At 46.9% G+C, this 20,806-nt stretch overlaps 1 protein-coding gene across 37 annotated transcripts in view; it reads right to left on the bottom strand.

Annotated features, from left to right (window-relative positions):
- Positions 1 to 685: 685 nt before the first annotated feature.
- Positions 686 to 20,806, bottom strand: part of MAP4K4 (mitogen-activated protein kinase kinase kinase kinase 4) — a 142,101-nt gene continuing 121,980 nt past the window's right edge. For 13 of the 37 annotated variants that reach the window (XM_084755004.1, XM_084755003.1, XM_084754985.1 and 10 more), the window contains 13 exons: positions 20,282 to 20,388; positions 18,355 to 18,530; positions 17,814 to 17,934; positions 16,677 to 16,868; positions 14,011 to 14,128; positions 13,559 to 13,729; positions 9,722 to 9,865; positions 7,619 to 7,753; positions 5,876 to 5,976; positions 4,071 to 4,220; positions 3,388 to 3,547; positions 2,485 to 2,624; positions 686 to 2,268 (listed from right to left, as the gene is read on the bottom strand). In XM_084755004.1, coding sequence (XP_084611130.1) covers positions 2,185 to 2,268; positions 2,485 to 2,624; positions 3,388 to 3,547; positions 4,071 to 4,220; positions 5,876 to 5,976; positions 7,619 to 7,753; positions 9,722 to 9,865; positions 13,559 to 13,729; positions 14,011 to 14,128; positions 16,677 to 16,868; positions 17,814 to 17,934; positions 18,355 to 18,530; positions 20,282 to 20,388 — 1,799 coding nt within the window. In that variant the 3' untranslated portion in view covers positions 686 to 2,184. The remainder of the gene's footprint in view (positions 2,269 to 2,484; positions 2,625 to 3,387; positions 3,548 to 4,070; positions 4,221 to 5,875; positions 5,977 to 7,618; positions 7,754 to 9,721; positions 9,866 to 13,558; positions 13,730 to 14,010; positions 14,129 to 16,676; positions 16,869 to 17,813; positions 17,935 to 18,354; positions 18,531 to 20,281; positions 20,389 to 20,806) is intronic. The other 24 variants (XM_084755009.1, XM_084755008.1, XM_084755000.1 and 21 more) reach the window with 3 other exon arrangements.

A 20,806-nucleotide genomic window follows, 5' to 3' on the forward strand; every position in this document is an offset into this window, starting at 1 on the left:
TATGGCCAACGGACTGACTCCAGGAGAAAAGCAGGCAGCATCCTGTCCTCTTGGTGTTGGTAGGCATCCGCTCACTTTTCACAGCACTCCAAAGCCAGAGAAAAGGCCGCAATCACAACAACAGCTCTGTCTCCTCTTACTTGCCTTGCAGTGCCTCTCACTATATGAGAAACCTCAGCGTGGGCAGGAGCCTGCCAGCATTGGATTCTGATGGAGCCCTTTGCAGATGGGATAGCCCGGGCTACGGACAGGATTAACTCTTTACGCTGTTCTAGGTTAACCACAAACTAGAGAGAAACAGTTCTTGCACTCCCCTGAACTCGTACCAATGAAAGACAATGTTCACTTCTTTTTCCCCTAAAAACAGTAACGTTTCTCGCTGGCTATCTTGCCCTGACTTTGTCTGTGTTTACAACCAATTACTTAACTGCAGCTGTATTATGTCTCCTTCACAAAACCACTACACCAGGAGGAAGAGACTGGCTGGCAGCTGCTGGAAGGAGGCCGGATGGTACCGGATGGTACCGGATGGTACCGGCTTGGCAGCAGGTACACATAACTGTCCCACAGCAGCTGCCATAAGACAACCCCACTTACAGAAAGATGGCAGGGTCAGGACTCAGGAGTGTCCCTCCCCTGAGACACTGGCTAGCATCCTCAGAGGAGTGGAGTGATGACCATGAAGCAAATTATTACAAGACATTTATTACAAATGTCACAGACATACTCATAACGAAAAATTAGTTTTAAAAAAAAAAACAGAACAAGAGAGCAAGTGTGAAAATAAGAAAAGCCAGGGCTTCAATATTACACGTAAAACACAGGAGATGCCGTCTTTATGAATAATTAGAATTAACTACATTCTTAAAATAGTTTTAGTGCATTGCATTTTTAGAAAAAGGACACGCCCACACCCTCAAGAAAAAGTTCCTCCTCACGTGACCATCTGCCTGCTTCCCGAGCCTAGCTGAGAACAATGCAACCTCACACGTCACAGGTGGCGCTGCCAGTCAGCCACTGACGGTGAGTCTGGTGGAAACAGAGCACTCTAATCTCTGAAAATAGCCCACAGCAGCCACCAGGCCACTCCCTGCCTTCAGAGACAGTTTTCCTTGTACCTGATTGGACTTGTGACAAAATAAGTCAAACTTCAGTCAGATACTTTTGGTACTAAGGTTAAATTAAACATAATGTTTTCTGCCGAAACCATAAACTAAGTCACCTCTCAATGCATTAAAAACAATGAGGTAGGCAAAAAACAGAACAGGAGAGAACCCACAGGAACACCGACTTTTCCAACTGCAGTGCAGGCCACGGGGCAGGGCTGCTGCTGTAACTTAGGCCTGAACAGAAATTAACCCTTCAGCTGAGGCAGTACTAATACTGTCCCACAACAGACTCTGGCCCTCCAACAAGACACACACATCTTCTTTTTCTTTCTTTCTTTTTTTTTTTTTTTTTTAGAACCATCTGCACAATTTAGGCAAAACTTGGTACACAGAAAAATTACTGAGTTCTTGGCCAGGACAACCCCTTCCAAAAGAAATTTCAAAGAAACAAACTGGGACCCCCTTAACCCACCCCATCCCACCCTAAGCCCCACCCACAAAAAAGTTATCCTAGTAACTGTGTCTTTCACATTTTATAAATAGTAACTTCTTAAACCTGCACCTTCTTCTTTGTCCACACATTGTCACATTACAAAAAAAAAAAAAAAAGTCAATTAAATACATGTTAATGTTTCTATACTAAATCTGTTCTCTGCTTCAGCAAGCTGCTTCTTCCACCATTTCTCCCCTCCTGGTGCCCACTGCCAGCATCTGACTGGTGTGTGCTGGACACAGCCTTCAGACGCCCCCAGGACAGAGTCCCGCCGAGACAGGGGATCCTGGAGCTGAGGAAAGGAGCTCCTCCTAGGCTGACGCTCATCCCCAAACACGCCACTCCTAGCACCGATGGTGGGCTAAACAGCACCAGCTGCCACGCAGCCTTGGTTTATTTTTGAGAAAGGAAAAAAAAGAAAGTGGCAAGCAGTGTAGGAGGGGAGAGGGGAGCCAGCGCGCACGAGGCCTGCACACACAGCTGTCCTGGCTGCAGCCACACTTCTCTGAGCTCCAGTTGCGAGGAATTCCAAGTTCTCAGGGTCTTGACTTGGGAGGCCAGTGATCCCAGCTCACACCGCCTCTACCAGCTCAGAAGAGAAGTCCTGCCTAAGGTCATGAAGTAAACCTGACTGCTGCCACCAGAGCGCACGGAGGCGAAGAACACCTGCAAACACAACCAGAGATCACACAGTTAGCAGGTCACTCACTGACCTCGACTGCCCAATCCCCAGCATATGCCAAAGAAGCAGTGCCTAAAATTTTCCTTAATTTATCTTTGAGTCTACCAGAATTACAAGGAAATTCCCCATCGATGTCCATGGAGAATACTCCACTCCAAAAAAACAGCCACAACCATACAGAAGCCATAAGGAAACATTACCTTGTCATTGCGTTCACACAAGAACTTTAGTCTTTGAGCCCTTTTGTGCATAAATACACCATCCAAGTGACCGGTTTCCACAGATCGTATCTCTATTGCCTTCTCTCCCCAGCCCATTGTCTGATTCGATCGGATATATGCTATTTGAGGGGGGAAAACAAAACAAAACAAGCATTAACAGTAAGCACCTTTACGAGATGTCTCTGATTCACACGCACTTCTACCTGAGTGCCTACTACGTGTGGACTGTGGCATTTCAGGAGCTCTGCCTTGGTGCTGGGCATCTGACCAATCTCTGAAAGCCTACCACCCACGCACAAGGCCCTGGGTTCAATTTATAGCACTGGCCGCCTATTCTGCCACTGTATAGTCTTAGGAATCAATAATGGAACAAACCAATTTTCCTCAGGTCTTTCATGCAACTTCTAGAAGTAACCATGGTGTGTGGGTTACTGTACATGTTTCGTCAACCCGGCCATGAGAGAAGGAAGGTGAGGAAGGAAGCTATGAACACAAAGGCACGCAATGTCAGACACCAGCCTTGGTTCGTGAACCAAAGCAGAAGACCGGAGGGAGGCTGTTTCTACCTGGTCGCTGCCACCCTCAAGAGCAAGCCACATTTCTTTCTCTGATTCTCTTCATGCTACACAGATTGGTCAAACAAACAAACAAACAAACAAACAAACAAACAAAAAACCAAATATCCACCCTTTAGGTAACTTCAGAGTCAACTGAGAGCTAGCAACTGAGAAGCTTTCAAAGGTGCCTAAAATGACTTGGACTTTGTTCTAACCTTCTCCTATCGGCTGATGGCCACTGAACAGTCAGAGGGTGTGAGGACATGCAAAGTTAGTACGACAGACAGATGCGGTCTCGGTGCGCTCCTCTCCCGGTGCAGCCTACCTACGGATGTCGGCATCTCTCCCCACTGCAGAACCACGTCCTTGGTGATCCTTCCGTACGTGTTCACGTACACCCCCTCATCCTCATAACACACCAGGAGCTCCATCCCATCCGTGTTAGGGAGAATGATGATGGCATGGGGTTTGATGCTGCACTGGATCTACAGAACAGGAACAGGGAGAGATCTGTGTCACGCCAGCCCCGTGGAAGAGGTCAGGAGGGCAGTCTGGTGCACGCAGTACTGCTGACCCCGCCACGCCTACCACAAATAAGCAAGGGTCTTAGGAAGTCCACACAACGTACAACCCAAAGCCTGCCGTTCAGTCACGCACTCTACTGACTCACTTGAGCCTCCGGAAGCATGACTGGATGGTAGACTTACCCAAGAACCATCCCCAACCCCGGGTGCTCTGGCCTGACAGCAACAGTCCCAACTCCGTGCCATGTTAGTCAAAGCAAGTGCTAAAAGGTCTTCAGGAGGGCTTCACAGAGCCCAGAAAGCAAATGTCTGCTGTCCCCCAAAACATGAAGCTATTGGAAATGGTGGTTCATTTAAATACTCAGCCCACCCGGTGGGGACATGAGGCAACCCTGCCTGTGTCAGTTCACTAAGCAAAGTAGAGGGTAAAGTCAAGGCAAAGTGAAGGCAGCCAACCAACCACAGAGTGTGGGTTCTTTCTTACATGTGTTGGTAGATAAATGTCATAGACCGAGCCCGAATCCACATCCACAGCATGGAATCCGGCACAGGAGCCATAGATGACTTTCAACCTCTGGCCTTCCTCAACAGTGAGATCCACCAGCAATGGCTTATGTACCAGTTCTCCAAATGACTACAGGGGCAACCAAGACAGAAGCAGGAGAACACGCGTTTGGACTCAGATGGGAAGCATTTGACTGACCACATCCGGAAGGCACCCCTTCCCTCCTACCTAGCTGAAGCGTGTCTGTCTGTCCTGCTGTGGTATTGTCTTGCTTAAAATACACGCAGAGGAACAGTGAGAACTAGGCACAGCACAGACGTTCACTGTTCAACCCAGCAGTGGGTGAGAGGCAGTAGGAGTCATGACCGTGGTGTGTGACAAGATTTAAGGCTGCACTGACATTAGCACAGCTCACAGGCCCAGGACTGAGCTGAAGAGTGAAGTGAGGGGATGCTGACAGCAGTATCTGGCTTGTTCTGCTATTAAAACCAGATAGCAGAAGACAATGTACGTGATTTTATAATTTACTATCTTTATTCAGTTACACGAGGATGTACCAACACTGTAACTCTACTGACCCTGATTTAATGGGGGAAACCAAGCAGTAAGTACAACCTTAATTCAGATTTCCCAAATAACTGAAACCTCTTTCCAAAAAAAGTGTATCAGAATTGTTTTAGACGCAATCATTTTTTAAAATTATTTACTTATTATGTATACTGTGTTCTTTTCGCATGCACACCTGCAGGCCAGAAGAGGGCATCATATCACATTCTAGATGGTTGTGAGCCACCATGTGGTTGCTGGGAATTGAACTCAGAACCTTTGGAAGAGCAGCAAGTGCTCTTAACTGCTGAGCCATCTCTCCAGCCCCCTAAGCGCAATCATTTTCGATGAAGGTTTGGTTCTCACCTCTGCTAAAATGCCCCTGCACTATTCTAGAGGGTCCATGTCTCAAACCAGAAATAAGTCTTATTGTTATTTAACAGTAGAACAGTGTAATTTAAAAATTTTATACTTGGATTTAGGGTAATCCCTAAAATAAGTTACTGAAAGCATACACAGAACAATGTTAGTTCTCTGCGGTTTGGGGGTGCAGAAGCTTACAGACCATGACACTTAGTACAAGTTTTTCATATCTTTTATGTCTTACACTAGTGTGAATGTAAGACCACCTATGAGTATGTGTGAACTCAAAACCAAACAGGCCCAAGTTTAGCACAAACATTATTACTTCACCCAAACCATATTACTGCAAGTATCAGGATGTTGTCAAACTGAGTTTTTAAATTTTAAAAAAGCACAGGACCATATGATACAAAATTTAACTTCCTTCTTCCATTTTATATATAAAATATATCGCTCATGTTATTAAAAATCTCCATAATTTAGTTAGTTGTTTTTCTTTTGAGATGTAGTTTTGCTAGGAATATCTTGCTGGCCTTTACCCCACAGCAATGCCCCTGCCTCAGCCTCTCACACCCAGCTTATCACTTAAGTCTTTAAATTGTACCACACTGAACACATCCACTGTACAACTGTCTTTTGTTGAGCCCTTTTAACCACGAGTCTAAATCTTCATCACATCATTGTCTTTTAGAGAACTTTAGGGAGGGTGCAAGTACCATTCAGGGAAATGATCAGCTGGGAACTTAGAAAACAGTTAGTTACACAAGCCTATTATGTTAGAAATAGCTTCTCCTTTGACAGTTATGTTATATTAATGTATAACATTATATTAACTGTTCAGACTTTTTAAGCCAATTTAAAACTGATGGTTTTACCTTAAAGGCCATAAATTTGTGATATGGCTTTGGTGCCCACGCATAGACTTCCACAGAACTCTTCAAAGCAATTACCAAAAATTTGATTCTTTCATATTTTACTGAAACAAACATAAAAAGGGAGACACGATCAGTATTAACACAGACCCACAAACTCTTTTAGCTGCCATTTGCAAACTTTATACATTTTATTTATAAAAATATGCCTTTTATGCTCATGGAAAAAGCAAGGAGTTGGGGTGGGAAAGACAGGGAGCGCATGAGCCATCTACTTTCCCAACTCTTCAGTGTGGAGTTCAGCTCCCTAGATCAGTTCTAAATGAACACCGAGCAGGTTAGCTGATAATCTTAGGTTCTGACTAGTATTATCAAGGGCACTGCCAGGCAGGCAGCTCTGAGGGCTGGAGGGCGGCGGCTTCTCCTCCTCCTCTTCCTCCTCCTCTTCTTCCTCCTCCTCCTCCACTATTACTATGACTACAACTACTACTTCAAAATAGCAATACTGTGACGAGTCAGCCGAGGAGCTCACAGACAGGGGAATGTGAAAAAAGCAAAGCAGGAAATCGTGCTTGAATCACAGGTCATACACGTCCTTTCACGGCTACTCATGCTCCCTAACGCCATGGCCTGGTCCGCTCCATGTGCCACCTACTCCATCAGGCTGCTACTTGGGTAGCTGCACAGCCTTGTTATTTGTCAAAGCTCTGGCAAACTTCAGATGTCCAAAATTCACACACGAATTACAGGAGGATGTCCGGTGAACGCTGCTCAAACTTTTCTGAAATGACGGGAATCATTCTACGCGTCTTGCTAATCCCTATGGATAATACCATGGCTATCGACACTGAGCAGGTACGAGGGCCACATGGAAACTGAATAAATGACTGTTAACATTAATTAACTATATTTCAGCCTCCTGGTTTTGGTGGAAACTCAGAATCATTCAAAATAGCGAGACAACTCCCGTAATAATTATTAACCAATGAGTTGGCACCATAGATAAAGAAGACAATGCCCTGGGGGAGGCGAGCAGAGTCACGGCCTATGACCTGTACCTCAATAAAATATGCAAGCATACATTAGTAGCAATGGATTCCCTAGCGAGCCAAATCCTGCAAAATTGTAAAGTGGGTCCCTCCAAACAGTTCGTTCTTTCCCGTCACTTCGAGCGATACTTTCTTTTTCTTATGCAACAACACTTGGCTTGGATTCTGTCAGGTGACTTTGTGAGAATCACTGAGTGTTCCAATGGAAGGAAATGCCAATCACAAAACAGTTGCGAAGAAAACACAGCTAGCCAACCACAGTCACAGATAAGTAAGGGCGTGGTAGCTCTGCACAATGTTCTTAATTAAAAGTAAGAGGCCATAACGTGAGTTAGATTCTCAAATTCCTACTAGTAACTCTACGGGCCTCCTAGCATACTCTAAGGCAAACAAGGCACCAAGGGGAGAGGGCTCAGTGTGGAAGCACTTTCTCAAAGAAGTTGCTTAGAATCACATCTTCAGAGGAGAACGTCAGCAAGGTGGACAGACTCAGGGACAAAGGGTACAGGGAGGACTGAGGACAGACTTAGCAGAAAGAGCAAACTGTGCTGTCCTTATAAGTGCACAATACAGCAGGGCGTCTGGATGAGGCCTGAAGGCCAAGAGTCCTTCCCTGTTCCCAAGAGTGCATTGATTTAAAACTGAACCCCAATTAAACTCTGAAGAACCAAAGCAGGGTGACTCCCTGAGGACTTACCAACTTTATAGTGCACGCACCCTTCTAAGTCGCCCACAGTGGTCCACCCTTGCTTCTTTTCAACTTCTGGGTCATTATGAAGTATTTTATTTCTTAGCCAGGATAAATAGTAGACACGTAACTTATCCTTTTTGCCTAATAAGATAAATATAAGTATTTTACCTGCATGGTCATCATTAATAACATTGATAATCGTTAATAACATTAATAACAACGGTAACCCCCCTCACACACACACATGCACGTGCGCGTGCACACACACACACACACACTCACACACACCTAGTAGATATATTTTCTCTAAGGGAGACAGCCCATGTGGGAAAGGCATGGAAACTGCTAGAGCAATTGTAGTGATAATTTTGGACAGCAAGACTATTATATAAAAGTCAATTACTTTCCTATACACCAACAACAAAAAATTAGAAATTGAAATAAAAAAGATTATACTATTCACATTAACTCTGCAGAAATGAAATAGATACAAATCTAACAAAATAGCTCTTTAAAATATCTGTTTGAGGATAATTAGAAAAGTCTTGTGAAAGATGTTAAAGAATTAAATATAGAAAAGTACTGTGTTCATGTATAGAGAACCCCACTGTTGAGTCACAGATTCAACATGATCCTAACACAAATCATATCCAAGTTATCTGTGTATACAAATAAACAGACTCTAAAATGAACACATTGTTGTGAAGTAAAGTGAATCTATCTGCAGCCTTTAAACTTTTCACAAAAATAAATAAAAAACGAGTCTCAGACTTAAATGTGAAAATCCAAGTTACCAAACTTCCTAAAAGAAAGCACGTGAAAGTACCTAGACAGACCTGGAATTGGCAGCGACGTTTCGGGCAAAATACCAACAGCGCAATTCACCAAAGTAAAAACGAAACAGAGGAAAACAAACACACAAAGTGATGTCAATAAACCCCAAAACATCCATTCTGGAAAGAGAATGAACAGAGAAGCCACAGGCAGGGAAAAAGTATTTCCAGAGCACCTGCAGTCAGAAACTGCTATCTAAAATATACAAAGAACTCTTAAAATCCAACAACAGAGAAAAAGCAACCCAAGCAGAGTATCGGCTAAAGATGAAGCAGACGCCTTACAGAGGGAGAGACAGAGAGGCACATATCAGAAGAACACACACAGCATCCACAGCGCCGGGGGATTCCGTGCTGAAACAAGATGCCCCTGTATGATGCCGCTGTACTAGCGTATCGGGATAGAAAGTCCCAGACACCGGGGATGTGGTATGGCACCCTCCTTCCCCACCTATCTGCTGCGAAAAAGCACAGCCATTCTGGAAGAGCTCAGCAGCTCTCCACGCTCAGCAACACTTCTGCCCTGTGTCTCCATTAGTCATGTTACTTGCCTTTTTGTAACCAACTACACGAAATGAAAGCTTCCGTTCAAGCAAAACAAAACAAAACAAAAAAAAAAAAAAAACTGCACACAAACGTTTATCCAGCAACCATGGTTACAACTGCCTACCCAGAAGCACCAAGCGTCCTTCAGTAAGTGCAGATGAACAGTGCCACCTCTGTATGGCCGAGCTCTCCGCAACATGAAAGAACAAGACATGAGCCACAAAAGACACGAGGCTGCCGTGACTGAAACCAGGCCATATGCTACATGGTCTATATACCCAGTCGTGCAGTTAGATCATATGCATCCAGTGACGTGACATTCTAGAGTAGCAAAGCAACACAATCAGTTGGCCAGCTGTCATCAGGGCCTCAGGAGGAAGGCACCTCCAAGGTACCTTTTAGGGCACCCAAACTAGGATGACAAAATAAAATATACGTGTCACTGTATAGTTGTCAAAACAAAGCAAATGCACTACACAGTATATATAAACTATGTCATTTAATTGATAATAATGCTTTATTACTACTAACAAAAAATGTACCAGCAGTGTACAATATTTTTAAAAAGATGTTGGTAATAAGGGCGACAGGGTACGTGCCATGGCTGTGTGTATCTCTTCACATCAGGGAACTGCATTACTGCCAGCAGCTCGAGATTGAGCTGTGTTCAGTAAGTGAGGCTAGGCACACTGTGACGAACGCCACAGACTCTGCTCCAGGAAACACTTACCGGATATTGTCACCAGGACATTTAGGCCCTCGAGTACATCCATTTGCTGGAACCGTCTCCGGTTGATCAGAGGGTACACTTTCCCTTGGCCACTTCTGTCCAGGAGCATCAGGCCACTCTCCGTGCCAACGAGCAAGTTCACTCCTGTTTCAGAACACGGAAAGGCCCACATTGTAAGTTGTGCTTGTGCAGAGTTGTACCACAGAAAAGCAAAGCATCCTTTGTCTGCAAGACGACAGCTTTCGTAAGTCAAATAGGAACGCCCAGAACAGTGAGGTTAAAGCAATAGGAGTGACAGCAGCATTTATGAAAATGGCCATGAGGGAAGAAGACTGACTCTCCGTAACCTTACATTCCCAGGGAACTGAGCTCCCAGGTGTAAGTTCACTATCTCTTGGGTTTTACAGATACTGGTCACATTAGATACTTGGAAAGTCCCCCATCTCATAGCATGGCCGCACAATTGGCCAACTTTAAGGATGAAAGCCTACCTCTGTAATCACCGCTAGCTTATGAGCTGGTCTCTATCACAGCTTCCTCACCTTCGCACTGCCAGAGTCTTAAAGCAGTGAGCGCGCCCGTCCTCCCCGTGACCCACTGCTGACCACAGCCTGCTGGGTCTGCTGACTCTCCACCAGGAAGCCTCTGCTTCCTCCATGGGCACTGCCATGGCTGCCTCGCTGCTCACAGGCATGCCCACATGTGCTGCCATGACCACCAAGATGCTCACAGGCATGCCCACACCTGTGCCATTACAGCCACCTAGCTGCTCACAGGCGTGCCCACCTTTGCTGCCATAGCCGCCTCACTGTTCACAATCATGCCCACATGCGCCGCCATGGCCGCCTAGCTGCTCACAGGCATGCCCACATGTGCTGCCATGGCTGCCTCGCTGCTCACAGGCATGCCCACATGTGCTGCCATGGCCGCCTCGCTGCTCACAGGCATGCCCACATGCGCCTCCATGGCCGCCTAGCTGCTCACAGGCATGCCCACATGCACCGCCATGGCCGCCTAGCTGCTCACAGTCATGCCCACATGCGCCGCCATGGCCGCCTAGCTGCTCACAGTCATGCCCACATGCGCCGCCATGGCCGCCTAGCTGCTCACAGGCATGCCCACATGCGCCGCCATGGCCGCCTAGCTGCTCACAGGCATGCCCACATGTGCCGCCATGGCCGCCTCGCTGCTCACAGGCATGCCCACATGCGCCGCCATGGCCGCCTAGCTGCTCACAGGCGTGCCCACATGCGCCGCCATGGCCGCCTCGCTGCTCACAGGCATGCCCACATGCGCCGCCATGGCCGCCTAGCTGCTCACAGGCATGCCCACCTGTGCCAAGCTGTGCTTCCTGAATCTGCCGCACACTGCAGATTTCTACTGAAATCAGACCTCCCACCTTACAAAGCTGGCTGACCTGGCTACCAAGCCTGTGTAACATCTTTCTTCCTGCTCCTTCCTTCCTGCTTCTTGCTGACAGCCCATGCTTCCTGACCGTTTTAGAGCTGACAGATACAGGCAAGACTCTGTTCAGACTGTCCAGAGAACCTCCACGTTCTCACAGCTGCACACACCAAGCCAATCCATGGAGTCATGCTGCACCTTTAAAATGTGCACCTTCCATGCTGAGGTGTTAAACGCTCTGCTCTGGCATTTGGGACCCACACTTCTTAAGACGGTAGGCTTCTTCCACTAAAAACCTCCTCGAATATGCAATAATCCTTATCTCTGGAGGCAGCGGACTGTCCCTCTAAATTCACATATTTATCCAGATGTCCTTGTTTCTTTGGTCTAGAACCTTCACCTCTGAAACACGCAGCAGTGATTCATGCTCCTAGGAAACTGATCACATTCACTCATGCCAATTCTCCAGGCTGGGTACAAACTCCCTAGGATAAGCTGTGAAGTATTTGTGCTCTTACAAAGGAACCGCTCGGTCAGTAACATGCAGATAAAATGCAAGTGGGAAGTCAAGGCAGTCCTTAAAGGGTGGCAGTCTAAGAACAGCCTAGAAAACATTAAGAGGGTCTCTAGAATTTGGGCATCTCCCCCACCCCCACCCCCCAGATTATTAAGTCAGTGTCAGATTTGTGTAACTATTAAAAAAATTGTTTCTAAACATGTTTTATTGTAAGTTTATGAAGCCGCAAGGCCACGTGTTTATGGGATTATCCACAGGAACAGCATCCCTGAGAAGAGACAGCACAGCTCCTTACGCCCTCAGGAGCCACTCACGCCATCAGCAGCAGCTAGTGCAGACAACAGCCCTTCACAGTACCGCAGAGAGAACCTCGAGCCTCACCCTTTCCTTGATGCTACTTCCTGTCAGGCATTGACCACAACAAGAAAGCAGCTCCAGCTACCTTCCTTTCAATGATCAGCAAACTAGACAAAGGTAGGGAAAATGGGGCCCAGGGCTTGCTGGGACATTAGCGGAGCATGATAACAACACTGTTCCCAAGGGTAACTTTTTTGGACAAACTGATGTCATTTGCCAACCATTTCTTGCCAATTTCAACATAACTACACATTTCACACAATCTCTATGTCTAATAGGATGTAACATACAAACAATTACATTAAAATCTCTCCATCTGAAAGAATGACAGTCTACTTTCTGAAGTAACAGCAACCAGCATCTACTGAGCGACAGTGGTGTGCCAGGCTCCTGTTGCACGGTGCTCACAATCCCTTAAATAGCTAGTTTCATTTTTACCTGGATCATTGGTTCACAACCTTCCTAATGCTGCAATCCTTGATACAGTTTTTCATGTTGTGGTAACCGCCCCCCCCCAATAAAATACTTTTGTTGCTTCTTCATAACTTTTATTTTGCTACTGTTACGAATAGTAATGTGTTTACTATTATTATGATATCCATGTTTGCCGATGGTCTTAGGAGACCCCTATTAAAGGGTCCTTTGCCCCCCAAAGGGGGCCACAGGTTAAGAACCACTGATCTAGATGGTTAACAAAGTCCATATTTCATGACCACATGAGCTTTAAAGCAGTTGTGCCAAAGGCAGAAATCCTGACGCTGAGCTAGCAGGCGGGTCTGCCATGAGTTTGGATGGCTCTGCAGAAGACAATGGTGGAGGGCTGAGCAGGCCCAGTGGTAAGAACAGGAGCTGGGAACGATGTGCGGATCAAGAGCCTCAGGGTACTCTGAAGGCAGAACACAACCTGGGACTAGCTGCCAAGGTAAGGGCAGGATGGAGCTGGCAGAGAGAAGGCAGATCTGACAAAGCAGCAGAGCTCCTGCTACTGCCCTGAGCACATACATGTAAGGCCATCCAGGCTGGCAGGACCCTGCAAACTGCCCTGAGCACACACATGTAGAATCAGCCAGGCTGGCAGGACCCTGCAAACTGCCCTGAGCACATACATGTAGGATCAGCCAAGCTGGCAGGACCCCTGCTACTGCCCTGAGCACACACATGTAGGATCAGCCAGGCTGGCAGGACCCTGCAAACTGCCCTGAGCACACACATGTAGGATCAGCCTGGCTGGCAGGACCCTGCAAACTGCTTCTAAGAGCCTCATTTGGAAACTGGCCAAAGTCACAAACAAAAAGGTGAACACAGACATGTAAACGTCATCCTCCCTGCGCTAAGGACCAACTCCTGTCTCATCCTCTCACTGTTCGTCTTTACATGGAGAAATGCAGATAGTTCATGCTTCAAAAAGTCCTGCTGCGGACATGACCGCAGTGGCACGCATGCATCCTGTTGCATCGCCACATACTCAGCTCAGCTGGAGGCGAAGGACAGGAATCAAACAGGAATGATAGCTCTGCTCAAGAATTAAACGAAGCGTTCAGCAGCAGTGAGATACCTACCCCATAAGGCAGCACACAGTATCTCTGAGTTAAATCTCTTCTTGTATTTACGAATCTCGGGGGTGTCACTTTGTGGCCTAGTGTTTGTGGGGTTCACATTGACCACTGAGCCTTTTCGAGTAGGATCTTGCCTTATGGCTTCTGGTCTCATTCCATCACAGGAAAATCCCACTGAAACACAGAACATGTGAAGACTTACCTTCTGCACACACACCACACACCCCAGGTTAACATTCATACGCTGCAATTGATACTTTCTCAAAGAAAAGGCATTCCGTAAAACACGGAGGTTGACCACGAGGCTCACTGCTAACCAGGCAGTGAGAGTGGGCTGGGCTTCTTAGCAGAGGCCTGCGCCATGAACAAGCATGCCACGCCTAAGCCACTTGGGAAGCTACTGGAGAGACCAGGTCCCGTCTGCCGGCGGCTTCCCGTGCTGTTGCTGGACTTACCCAGGGAAGTGACTGTCGTCCCACTAGATGGAGAGATCTGCAGTAACCTGGGGTCTATGAAAGGTGTAAAGGAAGAGGAGGATTTGTGCTTCTGGAGGGTGCTACTAGCGGACTGAGTCTGAAATGTAAATTTCAATTTCATTAATGTAAGAGACATTTTAAAAGACAACAGCAAAGACCATTTCCCAATCAGCACCCTCTCTTCCTGCATCGTTCCCCAAAAGGCCCAGCAGATATTTCAAATGCCTCATCTCCTCCTCGAGGTGCATGCCTTGGGCGTGACGCTGCGTGCTACAACAAAAGGACGGCCATGGTCGGAACCTTGACCAGTGGAGACTCTTAAACAACATCTCAAGTGTCTTAACATCAACTCATTACTTTCTGAGTTTATGTCTTACACAAAACATTAAAAATAATAAAAGTTGCTACCTACTGTGCTACTACCTACTGTGACAATTAGTTGAAAGACTACTAGTGTGAGCTCCTATCTACTATGATGGACGATTGATGTGATCTACTTTCTAATGTGACAGACTGCTGGTGTGATCTCTCATCTACTCTGACAGACTGCTGGTGTGATCTCCTATCTACTGTGACAGATTGCTGGTGTGAGCTCCTATCTACTGTGACAGACTGCTGGTGTGAGCTCCTATCTACTGTGATAGACTGCTGGTGTGAGCTCCTATCCACTGTGACAGATTGCTGGTGTGATCTCCCATCTACTCTGACAGACTGCTGGTGTGATCTCCTATCTACTGTGACAGATTGCTGGTGTGAGCTCCTGTCTACTGTGATAGACTGCTGGTGTGAGCTCCTATCCACTGTGACAGATTGCTGGTGTGATCTCCCATCTACTCTGACAGACTGCTGGTATGATCTCCTATCTACTGTGATAGACTGCTGGTGTGAGCTCCTATCCACTGTGACAGACTGCTGGTGTGATCTCCCATCTACTCTGACAGACTGCTGGTGTGATCTCCTATCTACTGTGACAGATTGCTGGTGTGAGCTCCTGTCTACTGTGATAGACTGCTGGTGTGAGCTCCTATCCACTGTGACAGACTGCTGGTGTGATCTCCTATCTACTGTGACAGACTGCTGGTGTGATCTCCTATCTACTGTGACAGACTGCTGGTGTGAGCTCCTATCCACTGTGACAGACTATGGGAAAATGCTTCTTTTGTTACTGATTTTAAGTTGAGCCTCTTGCAGAACGGTACAGAAGGGCTGGCTAACATCGCTAAAAGGTGCATCACCATTAAATCCATATCAGACAACAGGGCTCATTAGTAAACACACAAATGACAGTAGGCATGACCTCCTGACCTTCTAAGAGCACTAGAATTAAGAATGTAACTTAAAACCAAAACCTACAACAAACAAACAAAAAGCTCACAGAGAAAGTGAAACAAGTTGTTAAGTGAAATGTAATGATGATTAAAACCAAACAGAAAAACTTGCCAGTTTAGTGGGTTACGGGTTATAGTAAGATGGAACGCACGTGAGAAACAAACAAGAGTGCAAGCACAGATCCTCGGGACAGAATACATCTCACCAAGCGCCCTTTCCTCTACTCACTTCCTCTGTGGGGTACCTGAAAGTCACCATGTCCCACAGCCACGCCATCCTAAGCTTTGCCCCCTGACACATCTGCCACCTCACAGGCTTCTCGCTCTGCCCCATCTTAGTGGCCAAGCCTAATGATGGCCAATTGATGCCGAAGGCGCTCAGGGAGCAACTGCCTGATGCTGTCCTCGGAGGAGAAATCTTCCCAATGAGGGAAGCAAAGCACGGCTGCTGCCCAGCAGTCAGTCAAGTGTTATGTTGACAAGGCTGGATGACCTCTCTCAGCTATGAAACAAGTGGGCTCCGTAACGCCCCAAGTCTGTGACCAGGTCACATGTTTAATTAAGCAGGTGACACTGCACCTGGGCATGACCTATTAAAGAACAGAGACTCAGCCAGCCAGGACCCAGACTGAGCAGCACGGCCTCAGAGCCACACAGCTCCTCTACAGAACTTTAAGAGAAGCTTGGGCTTTGTCCTTGCTTAGCAAAAACTGTCTAGATTTCCCCCCAAAGCACTTGACTCCTTAAACCCTGAGTGCACGCAGATGACAAGGAAAAGGTTGGCGGAAACCAAAGTCGTCAACCCCTCCCTCAAACAAACAACTGAAAACCAGTACCCAAAAACAATCCATGCCTATTTGAAGAAGATTCTCACACTAGAAGTGTGTGCAGGTAAGGCCAAATCTATGCAGTCACATTTTCCTATATTTTATATACTGGATAAAAAGAGTGAGGAGGCAAATTCCACAGATGACTACAAGGATTTCATGCCAAATACGTAATGGGTCTGAAAACACAGCAATCATTTTATTTACTTAAAAAAATAAAAACAATAAAGCAAGCCATGCAACTATACTTATCTAGGAAAGAAAAAAAAAGTAAACTGGCAAGTTTGGGGATCCATCCGTCTAGGGTTAGGGATTTGTATGCAGATCTGAATATGTTACTTGGGGTTGGGGAGGAGGGTACATGACAGAAAAGCGGGAGCAGGAGAGGGGAAAGGGGACAGGGCTTCTGGGAAGGGCGGCTTTGCAATCTAGCTCCTAGGCAGTGCTGGTCTGAACCCAGGAAAGCAGCCAGCTGTGGTGTGAGACATACCTCATTAGCAGTGAGCTTGTCCTGGGGTGTCTGTGGGGACATGGTGGGTGTCGGCTGGCTGGAGGATGGGGAGGAAGAGGTGGAGGAAGTGGAGGAGGAATGGCTTTGCTGTAAGAGATCTGGCAAGAGGTGAATGCGACCCGCAAAGCCATTGCTCTCATGGTGGCTGGCACGCTTTTGGTCAACTGTACTCTGTAGAAAAAACAGGCACACTGGTCTCGCTCAAGCGCTGCTGACATTGCCAACAGCCCTGCAGATAACTGCTTTTGTTCAAGGTTCTGTGTGAGTTTTCAAACTGTGATAAGTTACCAAGGAAACTGGCCAGAATAGCTCAAAATTCCGCCCAATAAGAGCCAGCTAAACTCAAAGTATCTCACTGGGGACCACCCAATGCAAGTGGCAAGTGTTTTACCTGGTTCACTTGCAGCCATGGTATCTGGTAGAAGACCACCCCTTTGTTTTCTTTGTAAGTCTGTCTAAACTACTTCTAGAAAGTTCCCTGTGGTCTCTGAGTCCTGGTCTTCCCATATTCTTCCTACTTTCTATCTAAATGCACTGCTGTGGCATCAAACACCCCAAAGCCTAGAGAGCGCCCTGTCCTACTTCAGCGAGGAGCGCACTGAAGGAAATCGAAGCTACGCAAACAGTCAGATCAGGGTCCAAACAGAACACGTCTGCGTCACGAACAGATCACCGTTCTGGAGCCCAGGAGGCCTGCTCATCCTCGTGTTCCACTCTGGCTGCAATGCTGCAGACACCGAGGGCCAGACGCCCCAGCAGAGCCTCATGGTGACCCTGTTACAGGCTCCAGATCTACACCTTTCGCTCTGTGAGCCTTCATAGGACGCCCTGTGGCTTTTCTAACCACTGCAACACAGACTGTGAGTCGGCATGGTGCTTGGATGAAGGCTGCCACAGGCATGCAGGGCACAGCAATGTGGGGTGGGCGACTAGTGGCTACCTCGGTGGCATGCAGCACACACCTGCCTCCCTAGCCCAGGACACACTACCCTCAGAGTCGTGTGAACATGAAAACAGATGATGATGGAGAAATAGCATGAGTGAGTGAGTGAGCCAGTGGGTTAATGACCATAAGAGAAGCTCAGCCTCTGACAACAGAAAGAGAGACGCAGGTACCTGGCGGACAATCAGGGTGCCCTCCTTGGATGGGGTCGTGGCTGGCTCACTTTCTACATCACCATGAACAATCATCGTTTTCACAGATTCTGTTTCACCATTGCTCAGATTCAGAGATGACCTAAAGAGACAAAATCTACAAGTCAGGATATCAAGCTGAGCCAAGTGACCTTCCTAATGCTGTGAGGCGAGAGTACGCACTGGGCAGCTGTCTCCTCTAGGGTAGCTAGTGCTTGGCTTTAACCCTGACAAAACCGTTCCTCGGAGTATGTTCACTTTGTTCATAGGCAGAACACTAGAACAGATACTTATTTCTAGTTAAGTTATATTATACTCAAACTGCCCTTAAATTAAAAGAAAAAGAAAGAAAGACGAAAATTTCTGAGATATTGTGGGGAGGCACTGACGTGCACACGTGACAGCTCTATGCCACTGAGTACATGAAACTCCAGCAGACTTGCGCAACAGCGTTAGGACGGAAGTCTGCAGCCAAAGCAGGCTCAGTGAGAAGACCCCATCTGCTAACACAGCGAGCACTGACGCTGCTCTGGTGTCCTCCGGTCCTGAGGTGGAGTCATCAGCCCCCTCCTGCTCCACGTCCTCCTCCTCCTCATCCGTGGTCCCAGACTCCTCACTGGAGGAGGAGTAGTCTGTCACTTTGTGAGGCGGCCGGACATCTTCCACTGCTCGAAGCTCTTTGGCCAGCGCAGTCAAGTCCTATGACACAGGACAGAAAAGAAACTTAGGAAAGAGGGAGAAAACAAGTGACAAGCTTCTCAGGCTAACTGCCAGTAAGCAACCAGGGTTAGGGTCAGAAAAGGGCTTTGTGGAGATTTACTTTCATACAAAGGACCCTGTATAGTTTTTGAGAGAAAGGAAAAGGCAGGTGTCACAGACAATTCAAATCCCACAATACAGTGACCTACGATGAGCGGATGGCATTCTGTTTTCAAATATAAGGCCACTGGAGATGACTACAGGGCAGGAACACTGGCCTCTGGCTACACAGACATCAGTTACTGTATCTGGGTTTTCTTTCCTCCACATTTCATGAAGACCCCAAGACTACAAGACTAGCATGCAGTCACCCCTCACCTGCCTCTTTCCTGAGTTAGGGACATTCACAGGGGGTAAGTCTGATCTGTCACACGGCCATGGCAATTCCCACTGGCCTTCCTTCTAGACTTAGACACATCCCCTGTAATATGGCCAATGAGTGTGAACGTAAGAGGGAAACTTCCGAAAAACAGCCTTCATTATAGGGTTTTTATATGACGCCCACTTACATGCTAAGTCCCCATTCATTTTTCTACTTAGGAATTTTATTTAAAAGCAACAGCATTTTTAAAAACCAACCATAAAACTGTTTCTCCCTTTCTATTTAGGGAGCAGCTCCAACTTAAGTTTTCTTCTTAGCTAAGAACGTGTTTTTTATCTTTGAACTTGAGCCTCTGAACAATCAGGAAGCAATTTTGAGCCACTATGTCCTGATAACCCAAGCAAAGCAGCAGCTTTACACAGCTGCCCCGAGAGGTGCGCTCTGCTACAACAGCTGATTATCAGTCACTAAAGTTTCTTTGTAAATTCTAGAAATAACAAAAAGGCAGAGTTCAAGTTGGAGCCAAGCTGGAAGGCGGGGAAAGCACCGCTGAAGCGAGACCTGTCAGAGGCAGGGCTTACCACTTCACCCTTCAGGACGCGGCAAGTTCACGAAGGCGGAGAGGAGGGCCATCGTTGATGAGGGGTGCAGAGAAAGGGAGCAGGCAGCAGAAAAAACGGGGGAGGGGGGGATCCAGAAATCAGTTAAAGCAAGAATCTAACACCTCAATAGCCTTAAACTCCCACAACCACCCAGAGTCACGTGACTAATTACTATGCCAGGGAGGGAGGAAGGAGGAGCAGTCACAGCCATCGCTCAGGAGGCCAAAGGCAGTACCCAGGCAACAAGATGGGTGAAAGGCTGATTTACAAAAGTCTGCTCTGAAAGCCAAACTCAAGAAGAACAAGGTTAATGCCAAGCAGTTAGTGTGTATAGTGTGTGCACGTGTGAGTGTGCATGTGAGTGTGCGTGTGCATGCATGTGAGTGTGTGTGTGAGAGTGTGTTGGAGCTTTTACTTAGTAATACTATTAAAGTGCTTGTTTCCTTTAAAAATACCATTCAAATAAAACTACATTTTGTTCTGTTCTTCTCTGTAAAGCTGACTGAATGGTAAGTATAAGGCTGAAGTAGGAAAAAAAAGCTGCCCTACTAAGGGCTTTAGAATGGAGATGCCTAAGGGAGGCCCCACAGAGGCACCCTGGTATAGGACACAAAAATCACACTACTGAAGGCTTTGCAATCACCCTTTCTTTCTTCTCATTGCTAGGGAGTGAACCTAGGGCCCCCAACTGTAACCACATACCCTAGCTGCACGCTCTTAAACAAGGGCTCCACTCAAGCTTAAAACAGAAACGATTGCTTTTACACAGTGCTTACAGCAGGCTTGAGAGGTCGAAATACTTCTTTTTTATCTTCGGGTTTTTTGGCTACATTTTCAAGGCGCTGAGATGGAGAGCCTTCAGACTTGGATGACGCTGTTAAGTTCAGAAGAGACAAAAAAAGCATAAGCACAGAGATATATGCATATGTGTGTCACCCGCTGTCCCTGCACAGCCCCTCCCCAGGCAGGCAAGCATCCTGCTTCTCCCTGATGACTTCTGTTGGCCCTCTTCACAGCAAGGCCTCCACGGAGTCAGAACTCCAGGCCTAGGGACACTCTGGCAGCCTGTCTCATGTCTTACTGAAAATCCCACAGCTGCTTAGTGTGTGCTTGCAAGGACTGAGATAAACGCTGTAAAAGGAGCTTCTAGCTACTTCCATCGGTATCACACACAGAGAACAGCACAAGCCTCAGAGGTCAAGCTGGAAGAAACGTGTTCAAATCCCAGCTTAGGTGTTTAGCTACTTCACTTCAGGCAGCATTTAATCACACTCAAGTGTAAAGTGCTTGTG

The sequence above is a fragment of the Acomys minous genome, assembly GCF_964271855.1.
Source record: "Acomys minous genome assembly, chromosome: 13".
Lineage (NCBI taxonomy): Eukaryota > Metazoa > Chordata > Mammalia > Rodentia > Muridae > Acomys > Acomys minous.